Source organism: Amphiura filiformis, chromosome 18 (genome assembly GCF_039555335.1).
Source record: "Amphiura filiformis chromosome 18, Afil_fr2py, whole genome shotgun sequence".
NCBI classification, from domain to species: Eukaryota; Metazoa; Echinodermata; class Ophiuroidea; order Amphilepidida; family Amphiuridae; genus Amphiura; species Amphiura filiformis.
The window spans coordinates 12,828,504-12,848,964 of record NC_092645.1 but is presented as its reverse complement, the minus strand read 5'-3'; the positions used below and the strand labels follow the sequence as shown (position 1 = coordinate 12,848,964).

General features: G+C 36.6%; 1 protein-coding gene across 1 annotated transcript in view; it reads left to right on the top strand.

The window, feature by feature from the left end:
* Nucleotides 1–460: 460 nt before the first annotated feature.
* LOC140139876 (sodium- and chloride-dependent neutral and basic amino acid transporter B(0+)-like) overlaps nucleotides 461–20,461 on the top strand; it is a 36,330-nt gene continuing 16,329 nt past the window's right edge. The window contains exons 1-2 of the mRNA XM_072161638.1: nucleotides 461–604; nucleotides 5,704–5,863. Of these exons, the coding sequence (XP_072017739.1) occupies nucleotides 596–604; nucleotides 5,704–5,863 (169 nt within the window). The 5' untranslated portion in view covers nucleotides 461–595. The remainder of the gene's footprint in view (nucleotides 605–5,703; nucleotides 5,864–20,461) is intronic.

Genomic DNA, 20,461 nt, shown 5'->3' with positions numbered 1-20,461 from the left:
GGTTAGGGTTATGGCGACTAGAGTCTGCAATTATCTTATAAAATGTCGGGTCCTTTAATTTGTTGAGTAGTGTATTCGTTAGATATGTGATCATTACAAATCTCTGTCTACTTATGATGTCCTGAGCACTGACCCGTTATTCATTGAGTATGTGAAGACCACCTATAGACTCCATAAATAGCTTAGGAAGGATTTTGAACGAATACAAAGAACAGAACTTCTAGCAACATCGTGTGAACTCCTCAAAACACTCAGTCAAAAACGTAAGGCGATTCCAGTCCGTAATGACCAAGAGCGACCATTGATATGGAAAATACAAGGTAAGATTTGCGTTGGACATTCTTTATGTATGCATGAATGATTAACAAATAAGAAATTCGATTCAAATATGACGTATAAAGAAGTACAAAGTGGCTTTGTTCATTTTGTTTGCTCGGTCGCTATTCATTGGTCCAAATAACTCACGGAAAATCTCGGTCCACTCAGTTGACACACAGCCACAGGACGGATTGTTGCTGTATTTTTTTTTTCTGGATATACGAGTTGTGGAATATTATTTTTTAAGGAGACATTTTTAAAGGAATTATACCTCATTATGGGTGATGTGAGTATTGTTTTAAACTTCAGATTTATGATTATTTCATTGCGATGTATTTTAAGGGGGGTACTACACCCCTCTATAAATTTTTGTCTATTTTTGCATTTTTCTCAAAAACTAATATTACAGTGGTAACAACGGGGTAACAAAAGTTATCTGTATTATATAGGGGCAAGGAATCCAATTACTACACTGGAATTTCAGTGACCCAAGACAAGCGGTTCGTTATTTATGACAAGAAAAGAGGTAGGCCTACAGCAAGTATGTACCTCATATCCTATCATATTTACTGAACCGCTTGTCTTGAATCACTGAAATTTCAGTGAAGTAATTGGATTCCTTGCTCCAATAATATTCATAACTAGTTTTTGATACCAGTGTGTGATTATTTTTGATAAAAATGCAAAAATAGCCACAAATTTACCACAGGGGTGTAGTACCCCCTTAAGTAACAGCGACTGCATAAGCATGACACGAATTTGAATTTGCCTAATAAACTTGTGGAAGCAAAAGTAACTTGGTAGTAAATAAGGTATTGCATGAACTTGAAAATCGAATGGCGATAGACTACATCTTATGTATCGGACTTGTACATTTCAAGATGTCAACATGATCAAAGAAAGTAAGCATTGTACATAATTATTCGACATGAATATCGCATATCATGTATCGTATACTGCAACTAAAACTCAAACAGCAGTTATGTACACAAGGGCAACTAAAACATTATTAAATAAATGAGTGGTATTTTACAGTGTTAAAACGTGAATTACAAACCTTCTATAAATCTTTCCGCGTATAAAAATATTGTTATATTAGTTAGACCAGGGGCTGGTTAGACCGAGTAGACACGCCCCTATGATTTGATGACTGTACGGGGACCATACTAAGTGCTCCCAAATGTTTGCATGGACTTCTAAGCTCTTCTAATTTAAACACCCTGAGAAAATCGTATTTACTTTCAAAATCTTTCTACTTTTAATTTTACCTGTTGCTCGAAAAGTCTAGCCACGAATTTGCTCACCGATCGAATGCGGAACCATCGTGTTCAAATTCGAAGCTAAAATAATTACCTGTAGTTCGAAACAGAGAATGGATTGAAAAATAGCTGCGTTATATTTCAGTATCGAATTTGCTTCAAAACTGATTGCCAACTGACATTTCAGTAAAACGATGAAAGTGGAAAAAAACATGTAGGCCTATATCAGCTAGCGTTTTCTTTCGCGAGTCGAATGACAGGAGCCATATTTTTCTTTTTCAGTTTTAGCAATTTGACTAAAAAATGAAATGTACTTCTTTATCAATAGTAGGGTAGGCCTACATTGATCTTTAATTTCGGAAATGAGTTAAATCGCATATATATTTCTGAGTGACGGCGCCAGGAATTTTTTCCGGGGGGGGCATTGAGGGGCAAAGTGAATTTCAGGTGGGGGGGGCAAAATCAACCAATTTGTGCAAAATTGCCGCAAAAGTGGACATTTTCGTAATTTTAGGTTTTTTTCGGGGTGGGGGCAAGGGGGGAAGAGCTCTGACTGGGGATCTCCCATGCCCCCGTGGCGCCGCCACTGGCGGTTCTTGAGTTAAGGCTTAGCCTATAATAAATCTATCGGTGATGAAATTCTTGGCTAGACTTCTCGAGCAAATAGGCCTACCTACTTTTTGATGTTTTTGTAATCCACCAGTGTACCAATGTTTCACACCCGGGTTTCACAAGAAGGACCCAAATTTATCCAATGATTGGCCACATTGGTCTGCAATGAAAACCCATATCAAAGGTTCTTTCTTAAACAAAATAACCTGCGTTTCACCTTTTCCTTTGGAGTATATGGCCTTGGAGATAGTGACCTAAATCGATTGAACCATTGGTCAAACCGAAATCGATCAATTGGAGGTGGATTTAATAGTTTATTAAATTTATAAAGCTTGCTATTCAATATTTACAATTATTAGTTTCATGCAAAGAGCTTTTAAATAGAAAGGTTTCATGGACGAATAGATTAACACTGGGTATTTACATCACTCCTCGAAAAAATTGAAAGGATCAAAATCTGGCAATCCTGATTTACATTCTTTCTTTTTATACGGTGCTGACCTAAGTGCTTTTTATTTTCAACGGTTCAGTACTTGGTTTGGTTGTAGGCCAGTCAAAATCTTAAATCTCCCACCACTATTTTCTGTTCCAACTGCAGTGACACCTTATGCATATTTTTCTGGGTAGGATTAGGCAAATGGTCGCTGGAGGAGCATAAAAAGCAGCTCTGTTAAATTGATTTGTCAAAGTAAAATGCCAATACCCATTTGCATCCAAAGATCCAGGGAAATTAATGAGGTGTCACTAGAGCTGGAATAGATAAGGGACGCACCATTAGATTCTCAGGGTGGGGGTAGGAAGTTTTTCAACAAAAAAAACTTCACCCACTACATGAGCAAAAAAACAAAAACTTTCCCCACCAACACTAAAAAAAAAAACCCTTCCCCACCTAACTGTGTATAATGCATGAAATTTAAAAAAAAAAACCTTCTGCCTTCGGCGGTGAAAAAAAACTCTTCAGCCGCCTTCGGCGGCGAAAAAAAAAAATTTCTTCCCCCGACCCCAACTTCCTACCCCCCCCCCCCACCTGAGTATCAAATGGTGCGTCCCTAAGTGCAACAGCATCTATTTAATCACCATCATAAAAGCATACTTAATAAGACATCAAAAGTCCCGGAAAATCTCCGCAGTGAAATTAGTGCATAATTTGCATAAATACAAAATGGCCGCTTATGCAGCGGGTGAAATTTCAAAGTTGGGTCAAATCTTAAATAAAATCCATACCAATGTATTCTCACAAGGATTCAGGAAGAGTATACGTTGGCGAAGTTATGTCATAATCGGATTAACTACCATAGCAATAGGTGAAAACAATTTTTGAATATACCGCGCTGCACTGTATACGTTCACGCGGTACCTCTGCATTGAACCATATCATGCTCATCACTTGCACCTGTAGGATTAGTAGGCCCTATCTTTGAAAAGACCGGTATTGTATTCAATCTATGATTGCAGACATACACAGGTGATGAGTGTAATCTGCTTGTAGTGCAGCGCGATATGTTCAAAATTGTTTTCACCTATTGCTATGGCAATTAATCCGATTAATTACGTAACTTCGCCAGCGTATAGTATCATAGATAAAGGTATACAAACCGGGTATGAGATTAGGAATGATTTCCTAGCCTCTTAACCACAGGGTTGGTGGGCTACAATAGCTATTCAGGGCACCGTGGAAGGGACGGGTTCAAGTGGGGAACAGTGGCGGCGCCAGAACTTTTTTCGGGGGAATTGAAGGGAAAGTGCATTTCGGGGAGGGGGGGCAAAATCAACAATTTTTGCCAAAAAATGCAGCAAAAAGTGGAAATGTTCGTAATTTTGGGTTTTTGCTGGGAGGAGCAACAGGGGGGGCAAGAGTTCTGACGGGGGCATTTGTCCCCTCATGCCCCCCGTGGCGCCGTCACTGGTGAGAAATAGTTCACTCTGAACAAAAAAGGCTTTTGTTCTTTTGGTTGTAAACCATCAGCTATGCGGCACACCGACATCGCCTGGCTAATAATTATTTGGTGCAGCAGTGACATTAAAATGAATACACGGGATCGATACACGTGAATTGCTATGCACGATTTTGATATCAGACGAAAATCTTCGGATACTGAGTTAGAAAATGATGAATATCTCCCGTAAATGATTTTTTTCTCAAGAAACCAGATGTGGTCTCATACACTTGAAAATACGTGTTGAACAGATATTATAGTCGTTAGCGTGCGCTTTGAAAATTGGCCGTGCGCTTTGAACTCAAAATTTGACCAAGACTCTCAGTTTTATATTGCGTTGGTCTTGTATGGACTACAGCGCGCAGCAGGCTATAGCGGCACTCACTCAAGTGGAGAGAGTATAACCATTGACCGCAATGTCGTATACAAGCTTGCTCACAGAGCGAGAAATCAATTACCCCGTCTATGTCAGTAGCCTTAGTCAGGTCACTTCGCTAATAATATGCATCTCATAAGGTCCGAATAAAATGGTCATGGGTGGCTGTGGATTCAACCTACCATGGCGATTTCTACTATGAAGATATTGGGGCGATGTCACTGTGTGCGGCCACGTTATATTCCCCCGTATATTCCTTTTCCCGTTCGGTTGCGAACTTCCTACAACTATAAAGATTATTCAAACACTGATTCATTGTCACTAACAATATTGTCCTACTGTCATAGATCTGGAAGTAATCCATTCTTTTCTCATTGGTTCTCATTATTCCTTTTTTTGCCCATGGATAATTGGACACAATTGAATAAAAGAGTGTTTTGATTTGTAAAAGGTGACATATACCAAGGTCGTTGATTCATGAAAGTACGAGACTTCCATGGTGGAATCAAGTACATGTGCCACGCAGATTTTTGGATCTGACCTTATATCTCAATACCTACTTTTTGCTGGTTTTGCAACCCATCAGTATGCCAAATGTTCACAAAAAGCACCAAAAAGAGCACACAACACAATTGTGTGTGAACTTTGCTTTGCCTAATACGCCCAAATTGTAAACAATAAATTAATTGCAAATGCCGTACTTCCATGCTTCGATATACTAGTACCAAAATTGCTGCCCAAAGCCGGGCACATCCCCCGTTCACCTTCAACCAGGAATACCCCCGGGATCAAGATTGGTATACAAGATAAGCATGATAAGATCGGTTAACAAATTGGATAGTAAAAAATGAATGTTTTTGACAGTATAGAGAGTTAATACAAGTGAAAGTTACGTGTGGTACGTAAATGTCCCCAATGAAATTGTTCGTAAATTTTGCTAAAAACAATGACAAATTTGCTCTTTTTTCCAGATATTTAGAGACAATTTTGGAAGAAAAAAAACGCCCATCTCTAAACCAATTTCCTGAAAATTGCAGCCCGAATTTACCAAAAAAGCCTGAAAATCTGTCACACATCCCTGACAAATCTTTTTAATATAAGAACCCAATAGGAAAAGAGAGTAAATTGCATAATGACAGCTGAATACTTGTACACGTTTCATTGTCATTATTCTTCTTTCGTTTATTTCACACCCATACAGCCTGAGGTCAAGATGGTCAAAGTGGACGATGACGGGGACGAAAACAAGGAAAGAGGAAACTGGGGCAATAAAATGGACTTCATCCTCTCGTGTCTCGGATATGCCGTAGGGCTTGGAAACGTCTGGAGGTTTCCATATTTAACATTCCAGAATGGTGGAGGTAAGGTATTCCACAAGGTTCGGTTCTGGGCCCTAAAATATTTTTGATCAATGACAAGGAGGTAAGGTATTCCACAAGGTTCGGTTCTAGGCCCTAAAATATTTTCCCATTATGAAATGAGATACGTGACGGAAAGTCATTCTGGATCAAGCTATCCCATAAAGGTAGAATGAGCGAAGTGGTTTGTTTGTTACTTTTCTGCGGTATATTTTGGCAGCAACATATATGGGAGTAAAAGGGCTGTGTAATAATTATGAGCCTTGTAGAGGGTAAAATGGAGGGGGGAGAGGGAGGGGGGAGATTATTAGCATGCCGTAGGGGGTGGGGGCATTTTTGGCAGGTCGAAAGGGGGGCACATTTACGGGACACCTTCCAGAAAAAAGTAAAATAGGCACAATTTCCTGCTCGCTACGCTCGCATTCAGTCCATAAGGTTTGCAAATTGGAAACCAAAAAATTTGGCAGTGCGAAGTGGGAAGGGTTGGAAAATTTACCACTCCGTCATCGGGGGCTCGTAATTTTTGAACAGTCCTTAGTGGTCCTTAGTAGAGCAAATTCGATATTGTGTGCGTTTTTACAACTGGATAGTTATATATTAACGAGTGTATGGAGACTATAGATAGTGATAGAGTAGAGAAGAGCAAGGACATTAAAAAAATTAAACAATGTATCTGCCAAACAGAAAAACCAGGCCTTGAAACTTGTTTGCTTCACTGGATTCAGTGGTTGATTTCTTTCAGAAATTATAATGTTTTGCTAAAATAACTGGGTTAATTTATGGCTTATTAATATCCCATATCGAAAAATATCGATCATGCCACACACAGACTGTGTGTGATTTGATCGATCCATTTATGCAAGGAGGTAAAAATACAAATTAATAGAAGAAAAAGTCATGTATGGTGAATGGATGTCATTTTGGGTTTCAAAAGAATGTAGGCTAATATTAAACGAAAAGTGTGAAACAAAAAAATAATAATAATAGAATCCACATCAGCAAAATTGATGTTTATATGTTCAGTCAGTTTCACGGAATAAATGCCATCCGAAATAGTGTATTGATGGCATAGTTCCATGAAAATCCCGTTGAAGGAATCTAAAGTTTGTGAATCCTTAAAAGTTGATAACTATTGTATACAGTAAGTTGAACATACTAATACTTTGTTGTATGTTAAAACAATGGCATTCATTGGCGAAGACCACCGCACGTTTTGAAACAAAAACAACAATAGCAACTGTCACAACGGGGGCAAATTAACATGATCTGATCCACTCAAACCAAAGTCAGAAATTTTGACGATTTAGTTGTTATATAACCAGGAAAGATGAGAAGCCGGGATGAGAAGATGTTATCATCTTCTCTGGCACTAACTTTCTCTGTACCTCTTAACTTACTTATATGTTGGATCCATCGTGCTATCGTGCTGAAGATAGCATTATGTACCACATTTAAAGTTGATCTGAACCCTGGAATTATAGGTCAAATTTGGGCCAACTTTGAGAAATTTGCACCAAAAATGGTCAAAAAATGCGGATTTTTCAAAAAAATCATAAAAAAGCCAGATTTTGGCCCAAATTTCAAATATTTTTGGTGAAATTGGTCAAAATTAAAAAACATGAAAAAACGGGTCCTAGATATTTTGATCTAGTTTTTAAAATTAATTAAAAACAAATTTAGCCCAAGAATTTTTTGTTAGGATGCACGAAAAATTCTGGGCCAAAAACCGTTATTTTTGGGATTTTGGGCCAAAAATGGCATTTTGGCCCAAATTTGACCTCACAGATGAACTTTTCAAGTCTTTGCCATTCTAAATATGTATATTTTTATATACTTTAGACCAACAATTTAGAAGTTATGAGGCCCGAAAGTTTCCATAATTCCAGGGTTCAGACCAACCTTAACATGTACATGTGCTATCTACTGAAGATAGCATATGGTGCATAATGCTATCTAACGAAGATAGAATTATATACCATATTTAATGCAAGCGTCAATTTGAAGCTTGAACCTACCCACCTCAAGCCTCGGCATAATATTGATGTCGATTCCATGCCGATGATTGAGGTCAACCAAAATATGACCTCAATCATCGGCATTGAATCGACGTCGATAATATGTCGAGGCTTGAGGTAGGTTCAAGCTTTAAATTGACGCTTGCATAAATCGTGCTACCTACTGAAGATAGCAGAAAGTACCACATTTAATCCTTGCTATCTACTGAAGATAACATTATGCACCATAAATCACGCTATAACAAAGATAGCATAATGCACCATATTTAAATCATGCTTTCGAAGATTATGTACCATTAAATTGTGATATCTAATAAAGATATCATATCATACTGTACTTCGTGTTCAACTAAAGTTACCAACATGACCAATTGACTATGCCTAAGTTTTAATTGATTTATGCTCCTTATTGTTACCTACATTGCATGTATAATAGCCTATCTACTATGCCACATTTTGGTATTTTCACTTTAGACAAATTGTAAAATTTCTTTTATTTGCTCGGTTGTGCAAAAATCCTGTCATACATCTTGCTCTCATCCTTAAATGATTGGATAGGATAATGAAAAGGATAAATCAATGTGTGGCCTTTATGTTCCATTTTTAGGACTTTGGGCAATGAGTTATTGAAGGTCATCATCACAGAGTCATCATGCACCTTAAGGTGGTACTACACCCCCTGATAAATTTTGCATTTTTCTCAAAAAATAACTATCACTGGTAACAAAAGTTATGTATATTATATGGGCAAAGAATCCAATTACTTCACTGCAATTTCAGAAATGAGGTACATTCTAGCAGTACCTCTTTTTTCTTATCATAAATAACGTACCGCTTGTCTAGAGTCACTAAAATTCCAGCCTATTCTTTGCCCCTAATATAGGCCCTACATAACTTTTTGATTTTTTTATAGAAAAATGCAAAAATAGTCATAAATTTATCAAGGGGTGTAGTACCACCTTAAATATTTAGCGGGCATTTTAAGTGGCATCATGGTATCATCAAGAAAATGTTGCTTTATGGAAAACTTAATTGAAAATATTGAGAAAATACACTTATATCTCCCATTATTTGAACAGGGCTGGTTTAACAGGGCTGGTTTAAAAAATGCACCTTTTTTTAAATCATAAATTCTTTTTATTGTGGGAAAATATTTCGGAGGTCAGTTGATGGGCGATCGTACTCCCATACCATTCTATTGTTATTTGTACGTCTGTAATAATGACTAACTGCTGATAAATCTGATAATTACGTGGTAAGGCTAACCGGGAGGCTAACAATGCATCTCTTCGGCCATCATGCTTGATTTCACAAGGATCACAATAGTGTTATTTAGAGTGACCGTTACGCTGGAGAAGTAAACACAAGCATTTTTGACGTAATTTTATGATTTATAGGCAAAATATATATTTAAATTAAAAGTAATTTATTTGGGATAAGGATTATTGGAATGTTTGAAATCCTCGACAAATAATTGAAACCACTATGAAAGGTGCAGTTTTTAGCAGTTTTGTTGTTTTGTAATCAGAGAATCCAACTTCGCAAATGTGTTTTGGGCCCGGGGTTTTGGGCTGGTTATATTGGCTGAGCCTAGTGGCGTAGCCAAGGAGGGGCGGGGCTGCCCCCTGTGCGAAGTCATTCCCCCTCTTTCCGCCAATATTATGGAATGCTGGCTGCTTATACTTTTTAGCCCATTTTTGACAAATTTCATCAAAATGTTCCCCCTTGAAAATTGCCCATCCCCCCTTTGTATAATGCTTTCACACACAAGGATCGTCCTTCAGATTATAAGATAAAAGTTTACCGTGTAATGGCGAGCAAATTGTACCGCAGCTGTATAGAATTTATTCTTCAGGAGCAACGCTCTGCAGGGTCTATTGTTCTATTGTTTCCGATTAGAGCGCTGACATATTGGAAAATGTTGCCAATCAATATTCATGAGAGTGTACATTCAACGTCCAGTTTGCGAAATTGGGTGAGTTGTGTTTGGTAGGTGTGAAATACATCTGACTGGGCGTTTTAATTACGTAACGAATAAAGGCATTGACATCATCGAATGGCTGCTCAGTGCTGTTATATGTTTAGTTATTATATAGGCCTAATAATTATTATTAAATGTATTCATCATTCCTTTCTTTTCCCTTCTCTGTACTTATTCTTTCCTAGGCCTACACTTTATCACTCCCTCGCTCTCATTGTCCCCTCTCACCCTCCCTCTCTCATTCCCATCATTTTCCTTATATTTCTATTTATCTACTTGTCTTTATAATATATTTTTATTTCTCCCTTCCTCCAGCCCTCTCTCATTCTCCATATCCCCTCCTCCCCTCCCAAGACTTCTCACAGAGGTGAATCTGTCCCTCCCCAACCCCTCCACTCTTTGGGTACGGCACTATTTCTATACCAATCTCCTTCTTAAATAAAATTGGAGTAACTACAGAATACCCCTCTCGGGGGTATAGTTGTATAAAGTTGTAACATGTTTGTATGTATTGGAATAGGGTGTTTTGTGCTTGAGTGGGGTATTCTGTTTTAATGATTTGTGTATGGTAATGTTGTGAGTGTGTTATTCTGGAGACTAAGTATAGGTCTTGGTTTTTTGTGGGCGCAGTTGGCGCAGACGTAGTCGAAAAACCGACAGAGTTGGCGTTTGACGTGGACGCAGTTTAAATTGGCGGGTTGATCAATGCAGCGTAGATGCATTATTTAAGTTGCAGATGAAACAAAGGAAGTATGTTTGCTGGTACTACTCGGGAGTAGGCCTATAGGCCCTATAGGTGTCGGTTTTTAACAAGGCGCAGTCGGCACAGACGTAGTTGAAAATTGACAGGTTCTTATAAATGGGGCGTGGACGTAGTATTGCGGGGGGATTTGTCCCCGTTATACCGTTGAAGGAGTTCAAGATGTGGTATTTTTGTGTGTGATTGTATTTGAATTAGTTGTTGGTACATGTATAGGCCTACTAGGACAAATTCTATGTCTAGTTTTTATGTCGGCGTAGTCGGCGCAGACGTAGCTGAAAATTAACAGGTTTGGGCTTTGGGCTTGGACGTGGATAAAATTGGTGATTTTATGAATGGGACATAGTGTTTTGGGGATTTGTGCCATGCCCATGATGTTGAATTAGTATAATATGTTAAATTGTGTGTGAATGTGGTGGCAGTACAAGAACAGTATGTTGGACATAGGTCTTGGTTTTAAGTCGGCGCAGTCGGCGCAGCCGTAGTTGAAAATGGCAGATTTTGCGTTTGGGCGTGGACGTAGTTAAAAGTGGTGATTTTAAAAATGGAGCGTGGACGCAGTATTGCGGGGGATTTGTCCCCAATAACGTTGAAGGAGTAGGCCTACAAGATGTTGTTTTGTGTTTGATAGTGTTTGAATTTGTTGTTGGTACATGTAAATTGGACAAAGTATAGGTCCTGGTTTAATGTCGGCGCAGACGTAGTCGAAATTTAGCATGTTTGGGCTTTGGGTGTGGTCGTAATTAAAATGGGTGATTTTATAAATGGGGCATGGACGCAGTGTTGGAGGGGGATTTGTCCCCGTTGAAGTTGAATTGGGATGATATGTTGTTTTGTGTTTGATACCAGGAGTGTTGAGTGTTTTGCTGCTACATGCAGTGTTTGGACCGTAGGTCTTGGTTTTTATGTCGGCGCAGTCGGCGCAGACGTAGTTCAAAAATAGCAGGTTTTGCGTTTAGGCGTGGACGTAGTTAAATTATGTTAACTGTATCAAATAAATACCCTTTAATCTGGAATGAACTTTTGTTTTGGTTTTTAATACTGGAACATTTACGAAAATATTGAAGGCTATTCTTTATTTTTTGCTTCAGGCCTAATGTTGCTAAAGTTTTTACAGCCCCCCCCCCCCCTCTAAGTGCACAAAACTTTTAACCCCCTGTTCATACACCCAAAACTTTTGAATCCCCCTATATTCAGAACCCCCCTACATATTTTTCAGCCCCCCTAATAATTGAAGATTCAGTATGTTTTGAAAGTGATATTAGTTCTTTAAGGATGACTTTGGCTATAGGGGTGGGCTTTGGCACGATTTTATGGCACATGATTATTTTGTTCATTGCAATTTTTTCGCGCGCATTTGTCCTGGTAATTAATGTTTTTTAGTTGAACGGCGATGTGATGTGGAAATTTTGGCCCCTTGCTCCGGTATCCCCCTTCGCATTTTAGCATTGATAGCAAATTTTCACGGGAAAAGAGATTTTTTGGGACAGCTTGGAAAAGTTAGGTTACAGATCTGAAGGGCCAAAGCTGAATCATGTTGCCTTGCACAGGGCACCCCCCCGAGAAAATGGTCTCTGGCAGGAGTGATGATGAGTTCACTGACCTTTTAACAAGTTCAACCATGGTTCAACAAAAGTCAATACGATTACGTAATTGTTCATGTGATGACACACACAGAGGGAAAGTCAATATTTACATTTCTTGGTCATAAACCTCACCTCCATGCAGTAGCCTTTATTATACGCATTATAGCTGATCTGGGTAATCAAAAACAAATATACCCATCGTGGCTTAGGGTTTTAATAACATGCTTAATTTCCGGGATTGATTGAATTTAAATAATGGATACACATTTTAAGTTTAGCATCAGTTTTTGTTATTTTGTTAAGTTGGGTTTTTGAGAATTAAAAAAAATATTTTGCTTAAATCATTAGAAAATATGTACCATATTGGCTGGAATTTTTAGGTTGAAAAGTCGGGTATGAGAAGTTAGGGTCACAAATTGTACCAACCCGAAATTTGTATCACTTTGTAATATTTTCATTTGGTATGTTTCTTATTAATATTTTTTGAGGAAAAAAGTGAGGATTTTTTATCACTTTGTAATTTTTTCATTTGTTATGTTTCTTATTTATAGTTTGTGAGGAAAAGTGATAGTTTTTCATCACTTTGCACATTTTGAATTTTTTATGTCTTTTAATATTTTGTGAGGAAAAAAGTGAGAATTTTGTCATAACTTTGCAAATTTTTTATTTATTATGTTTCTTATATTTTTTCTGGTGAAAAAAAGTGAGGATTTTTTACTACTTTTATATTTTTGATTTTTATGTTTTCTATCATTTTGTGATGACAAAAGTGAGGATTTTTTCATCACTTCGCAAATTTTTCATTTGTTACGTTTCACATTATTTTGTATGGAAAAAAGATTTTGAAATTACTTCGGATTTTTTTAAATTTTCTGTATAATGTACAATGTTGCTTTAAGCCCATGGATTGAGAAATTTAATATTATTATTCCATGCCTTGATATTGTTTGATTGCATGTTGTAATATTGTTTTCAAAGTGATGAAAAAAAGTGATGAATTATTATGATGTCCAAAAATAGGTGCCAAAATTTCTCCCCCAAATCGTGCCATATCTAATTATATTTCGAATGTGATAGAAATCCTCACGTATCTCATCACAAAATAATTTTAAAAAAATGAATGAAAAAATTGGCGTCGTAATGAACAACTTTTTCATCACAAAATAATAAGAAATATAACAAATGAAAACATTCCAAAGTGATAAAAAAATCCTCACTTTTTCCTCACAAAATAATAAGAAACGTTAAACATAACAAATGAGAAGTTGGCGAAATGATGAAAATAATTCTCACTGTTGTCATCACAAAACATGATGATAACAAGTGAACAATTTCCAAAGTAATACAAAAATTCCTTACTTTTCCTCACAAAGTAATAAGAAACATAACAAACGAGAAATTTCTAAAGTGTTAAAATATCCTTACTTTTACCATCACAAAATAATAAGAAACATAAAAAACTGCAAAGTGAGGATTCTTTCTCATTTTTAACTTTCCTTAAATCGGGCCTCAATTGTCTGAAATTGATAACATTTTATTTTTAAAGAGGGACTATGAATTTAATTCCAATATCATATTATTGAAATTCTCATCAATATTAACTGTATAGCTACTACTAGCTAAAACTACTGTTCTTTGAATGGTACAAAATGCAGATGTTCAATCGAAATACATATTATGCAATATAGGACTGTCCGCATTTTTGTAGGTGGGTAATGTGTATAAAACAAAATAATGAATATCTACGTCATTATCATTTGTTTCCCAATTTTAAAACAAGATGTTTTAGAAAAGGAAAACAAATCATACATACAAAAAAAAAATCACATTTTTGACCAAAAACACCTTCCAACCCAAAAATCACATTAATTTTGACCAAAAGTCACATTTTGATTTTGACCAACAAAAAATCAAATTATTGATCAAAAAGCACATTTTAGACCAAAAACTAATTTTTTGATCAAAAATCACATTTTAAACCAAAATATCACAATGTAAACCAAAAATCACATTATAAACCAAACATCACATGAATTGAGTAAAATTACCCGGTGTTGAGTAAGGGGAAAGATTTTACTCTGCTGTTTAGTAAAATTTTGCACAATACCGTACCTGGGCAAATGATAGCATTTTTGCAAATCATTTATTAGACGAGTGGATTCTATAGCCATTTTGGCTGCTGAAACCGAATCCGGAAAGCTTTTTTGCCGGTTTTTTGCATAAAATGTATCTACATAGTTTCAGTGGACTTTTCAAAATGGCCGGCAGTATATTGTGGTAGGGTTAGGGTTAGGGTTAACCGGCCAATATTAAAAGTACATGACCTAAAATTACAGCTATAGGTTAGATGTTCAGAAATTTGGTACTTTGGTAAAATAGTGAGTGAGGGCAAGGCATAGCTAGCCAACTCCCGTGTTAATTGAATGGAGATTTGACCGAAAATTTTGGTAAACGGACCGCTCACTTCTGAAGAATGCCACACGAAAACGGTACAAGCTACATTTAAAGTACTCTCTGTTCGATCATCATGATGAGTTTCTTATATAGTATGCCGAAATGGGGTACTGAAGGTGATTGACAAAGGGTCGTACTTCGCTGATGAGTAAGTGACAGCGAACATGAAAATCAGCGCCCATAACCCAAGTTAGTAGCTAGTTAGCGGAGACCGTCGCGGGACTGATTATTGATTATTGAAGTGCCTTATTTTATAGATATACGCACGATTTAGGGCAAGAAAAAAAACCTGGGACACTTTTGGAGACATCATCATCATCATCATCATCATCATCATCATCATCATCATCATCACTTTCTACATTTTTTCTAAACAACATACTGTTTTAATAAGATTTTTTCTTAAAATGCATGTAACTATAATTATTGTTTAGAGCGTGATGAAATAAAACATCACGATTTTCATCACAAAACAAATATAATGCATAAGAAATTGTTTGTTTTAGAGCGTGATGATGAAATAAAACATCACGGTTTTCATCACGAAACAAAGTAATACATAAGAAATCAATTTGTTCGTGAGTGATGAAATAAAACATCACGATTTTCATCACGAAACAAAGTAATACATAAGAAATCGTTTGTTTTAGAGCGTGATGAAATGAAAATTGAAAGTGTTATACAACTCCCGGATACATCTTAAAAAACAAATTTCCATCTCATGATTGAATAGGAAGTTTGGTCAAACAGAGTATAAGGCATGATATTGATAATAAATACATAGTCTTAGGAAGCAAAAACATTGTTTAAAATTTCAACCATTTACTAGAAACATTTTACCTTCATTTGTAAATATTTATAAAAACGAAATATTTGGAGCAAACATCGTTTTCAAAATATTTTTCAACTCCAAAATAACATTATGTTCAGAATGATTTGTACAAAGTTTTCAAAAATGTTGTTGGAATATTATAAGAACGTAAAACATTTTAATAACATTTCAATGTCGCATTATATAAAGGTCGTGAAAACATTTTAAAAACGTGATTGTAAATACTTGGACAAACATTTTTTTTTTTCAAAATATTTTTTCAACTCCAAAATAACATTCTGTTTAGAATGATTTGTACCAAGTTGTCAAAAATGTTTTTGGAATGTTATAAAAACGTAAAACATTTTAATAACATTTAAATGTCGCGTTATATAAAGGTCGTGAAAACATTTTAAAAACGTGATTGTAAATACTTGGACAAACATTTTTTCAAAATATTTTTGCAACTCCAAAATAACATTCTGTTTAGAATGATTTGTACCAAGTTTTCAAAAATGTTTTAGGAATGTTACAAAACGTTTTTACATTGTTGAGCAACGATAATGCTGTAGGATGTAAAACATATAGCCCTTAAGTTAGGCCAAATAAACAAAATTAACATGTTTCACGTCTTCTTTGTTTCCTTTGTTGAGGTTTCTTCAATTAAATTTGTATTTTGTGAAAGTCAGTTATTTTAACAAAACAAATATTCTTCATATAGCCTTGCTAATAAACTAGAAACACTTTAGGAATGTTTTGAGATAAATAAGGGGGTCCTATATGTCAGTATAACAAATAAAAAGATTTCTCCTCTTTTGTGCAGACATAGTGTATGCTAGAATAACTATAATTATGGGTATTTACGATTCTGCTCTAAAAAATAAAATGCCCTTTCCTCCACCTTGTTTTGAATAAGTCGGATGTAAAACATGTTGTTTATTATTGAACTTGGCCTTCACTATATAATACATTAAAACATATTAGAAACACTTTGACCAAGTTTCAGGGCAAATTTATGCAAAATAAAAGTACCCCGAACATTTATGCATGGATTTGTATCAAAATATTGGCAAAAATTATATGTTAATGAGCTTCTCCAGTCATTTTAGCTTATTGACTTGATTGATTATTGATAAAGACAATACGATACAAAGAAAATATAAATTGATGTATTTTGCCACCGTAGGCCTATGTCCGATTGATTCCAAAGAAAAGGCATATTGATCAGTGTACTTTGGTCTACTCAATTAATCTGTTTAGAGCACTTTTATAATGCCTGCATAACCACCTTAAACAGCTCAAGACACAAAATGTTAGGCAGTAGTCCAGTTTAAATATTATTTTCTTCATGTATTAATTTGTAAGTATTTAGTGGTGGAGGGTTTTATGTAATGTTATTCTTCTATTTTGTACAGAGCGCAGTAAACATACGAACACATTGTTCACCCAATTGTAATTAGGTAATGTAAAACAAAGCTTTAACATAGAACTTATTATGTGTTACAATCAACAATATCATTCGGAATCCGGCAATCGTACTTTCGTTTAATATAAGAACATCAAGAATGTAGCAATGGAAACAGGCCTTCCTGTTGAAGTCAAATGTTTATTGCTTCGGAATGACAATGGGCTGAGATTGAACGTACCAGCCCAGAGGATGATTTAAGGAAGGCCCATCATGCACTGTAAAAGTGTTATCACTAGAGTAGTCTCCACAGCAGCCAGTTTGGTTCCGCTCCCTCCACACAAACAGTCTGCCAATGGTCACGAACTGGTCCTTTTGATTCGCTAACGGTTTTCTGCCGACGTCATCCAGCTTGACGTCAAACAAAGCTTTCAATTGGTCGATCGGCTAGACGGCTACTTTATTATTCATGAGCAAGTTTGACCCGCCATCTCGCCAGCTAGACTGAGGTCAATCAAGTTCCCGTATGTACAGCTCTACGGCTACTTACGTGTAGCCAATCAGAAACGGCGTTATAAGTGGCCATTGGCAGACTGTTTGTGTGGAGGGAGCGTAACCAAACTGGCTGCGGAGGAGACTATCACTAGAGTTTCAACTGCCACTATATTTTTCAAATCCCATTGAACTCTGTGCAAAAGATGTTGTTTAAGAATTGCCCGTGTGTCATTATTACTTGGTCGATTTCAGATGTAAAGTGATGTATGCATGAAGGATAAATCACACCTTCTGTAGATAAGATAACATAAAATGTGAAATCGACCAACTTTTTGAAGGTGTTTTTATTGTAAATATATCTGTCCAAATTCAAATTGAACCATGCACGTGTACGTGTGTATGCAGTGGGCGGGCAGTGGTGTCATGTTCACCCCACAGCTATGCTAACCGCAAGACTTGCTGGGAAGTGCTTAATTCATCCTCTGGTACCAGCCGTGGGACGTGCAATACATCCTCCCCAATTTGGGCCCGTGCTCCATAGCCAAAATTATCAAAAAGTATCATTATCACCTTCAAAACATGCGGAATCTTCAATTACATGCTTATGAAGCTTGCATATTTTCAAAAGAAAACACAGTTAACATGAATGACACATAGCCATGATTACTATTATCAACTCTATTGTACACCTTTCTGTATTTCTTAATAAGGCAAACAAATTCGTGTACATTCTAATCTTGATATAACTGTATGACTACAATCATCTCACTTATATTTGCATCCAATTTTGTAAGTATATTTTGTTATTACTATCAATAAACCATCAAGAATTTAACAATAATTGTGTATATCTCTGTACTGTCTTTGAGTCACATTTGTATACCATATCCAACTTGGACCTCGGGGACAGGGGGGCACTCAACTTTGGAAGTGACGGGTATGTGCCTACCGGAGTCGCGAAGTAGGGGCCTATCGGGTACAAAGCGTTATTTTTAAAACTAAGGGGGTCATTGGGTACAAACAAAATAAAAAAGGGGGTCATCGAGTATAAGATTGAAAGAAAGGGTCATCGGGTCGAAAATTGTGAAAAAATGTTGCAAAATTTTGAAACTTTCGGCATAATTTGGAAAAAATGAAGCAAAATTGGACAGTTTCGGCATTTTTAGTTGCATTTTGATGATGCTATTATAGAAAAAAATGGGGTTATGGGTAGCCGCAACCAAAGAAAGGGGTTCATTGGGTAGCCGCAACTTAAAAAAAAAAAAAAAGGGGGGGTCATCGGGTATGGATTGTAAAGTCCATTTTATCACGTTAAAATTGGGACAATTCTCCCGCGAATTTATGGCTTTGGAATAAACTGAATTCTAAAATATAATACTATAGAATCCAAATTATATGAGTTTGGTCTTGTTGCGATGCATTGCACTATTACACATGTTCTTATACCAACAAACAGCAAAATAGATAAAAATTAATGAGACTGATTGAGACTCTATGGTTTTAACAACTAAACTAAAAATTTGATACGATTGATTCTAAATATATTACAAAAAATAAGGTCTCTCGTCCCAACGCGCAGTCTGGCTTTCTTGTTAGAACGAGGCATTCCCTCATACATTATGTTTAGTCGTGCATTGTGTTTAAGGGGGTACTACACCCCTGCCCAATTTTATGCCTATTTTTGCATTTTTCTCAAAAATTATAGCACATTGGTGACAAGTAAGATATGTATATTATAGGGCAAGGACTACAACTACTGTACTGAAAATTCAGCAACTTAAAGCAAGTAGTTATTGATTTATTGATCAAATATTGGTTTTCCCTCATTTTTGACTGTAACCCCACAACTGTTATCTGTGCTGAAACAAAATTTATAGCGCAGTAGTTGTAGTCATTGCCCCTATAATATACATATCTTACTTGTCCCCAATGCGCTATAATTTTTAAGAAAAATGCAAAAATAGGCATAAATTTTGGCAGTAAGGAACAGCTGCGAGTTCTCAACTATGAGGTCTATACCTACACACAAGTGTGTCCATTAATTACGGAACATTGCGAATTCTCAACTATGTCCACGCCGACTGCGCGCGGCGAGGTCAAAACCTACACGCAAGTGTGTCTATGTCCTGTTAAGAAGCATGCTGTTTTCAAAGCCCCATATCGAATTCAGAACTACGTCTACGCCGACTGCGCCAACATAAAACCAAGACCTAAGCCCTCTATCGAATTCAGAACTACGTCTGCGCCGACTGCGCCAACATAAAACCAAGAATTGCGTGCATATCCTATTTGGACATGGACGCACTTGGTTAATGGCCCATGGTGCGGAACCTTGGACTACTCAAATAATGAGTTTTCAACTGCGTCAACGCCGAATAATACCTTATGGCTAAATCGCCCTCTCTGTGTACAAGTGTGTTCGGTTATTTGTCCAGTTACCAGAATACAAGACATTAAGACGTGACTGTAGGGGGATTATTTGTCCAACTACTAGATAGATGGCGCTTCGTTAAAAAACACTGCGTCTACGCCGACCAACACCGTCGGGCTGTTTTCAATCAACACGCCCTCTCTGTCTGAAATTATTTGTCCAAATACCAGAATCCAAAAAGCCATGTCGTGACTGTAGGGGATTATTTGTCCAACTACTAGATAGATGGCGCTTCGTTGAAGACATTTGTCCAAGAAACAAAATGTAAAAGAAATTATGATGTGACTATAGGGGGATTATTTGTCAAAATACAAGAAAATATCAAATTGAGGGGGCTATTCCCTTCGAAGCAGCTCGGGGCTGTGCCCATGGTGTGGTGGGTATTGTGTAGTTATGCCATAAAATTAAATGGAAATATCTTTAAAACAACCTTTATAGGCCTATACTTATACTTACATGTATACGTATAGCGATCACCATTATATTGTAATATAGATATAATGGACTGGACATGGCAGCCTTTATACATTCTAATGTGTAATCGATCAGCAAGAGCATTCAATTTATTTTAATGAAACGCCTAACGTCAGGTGGGTGGTAAAGATTATTGCATCGACAGCTAAAGCCTCCTTATAGACTTCAGACCCACACAAGCACACATTT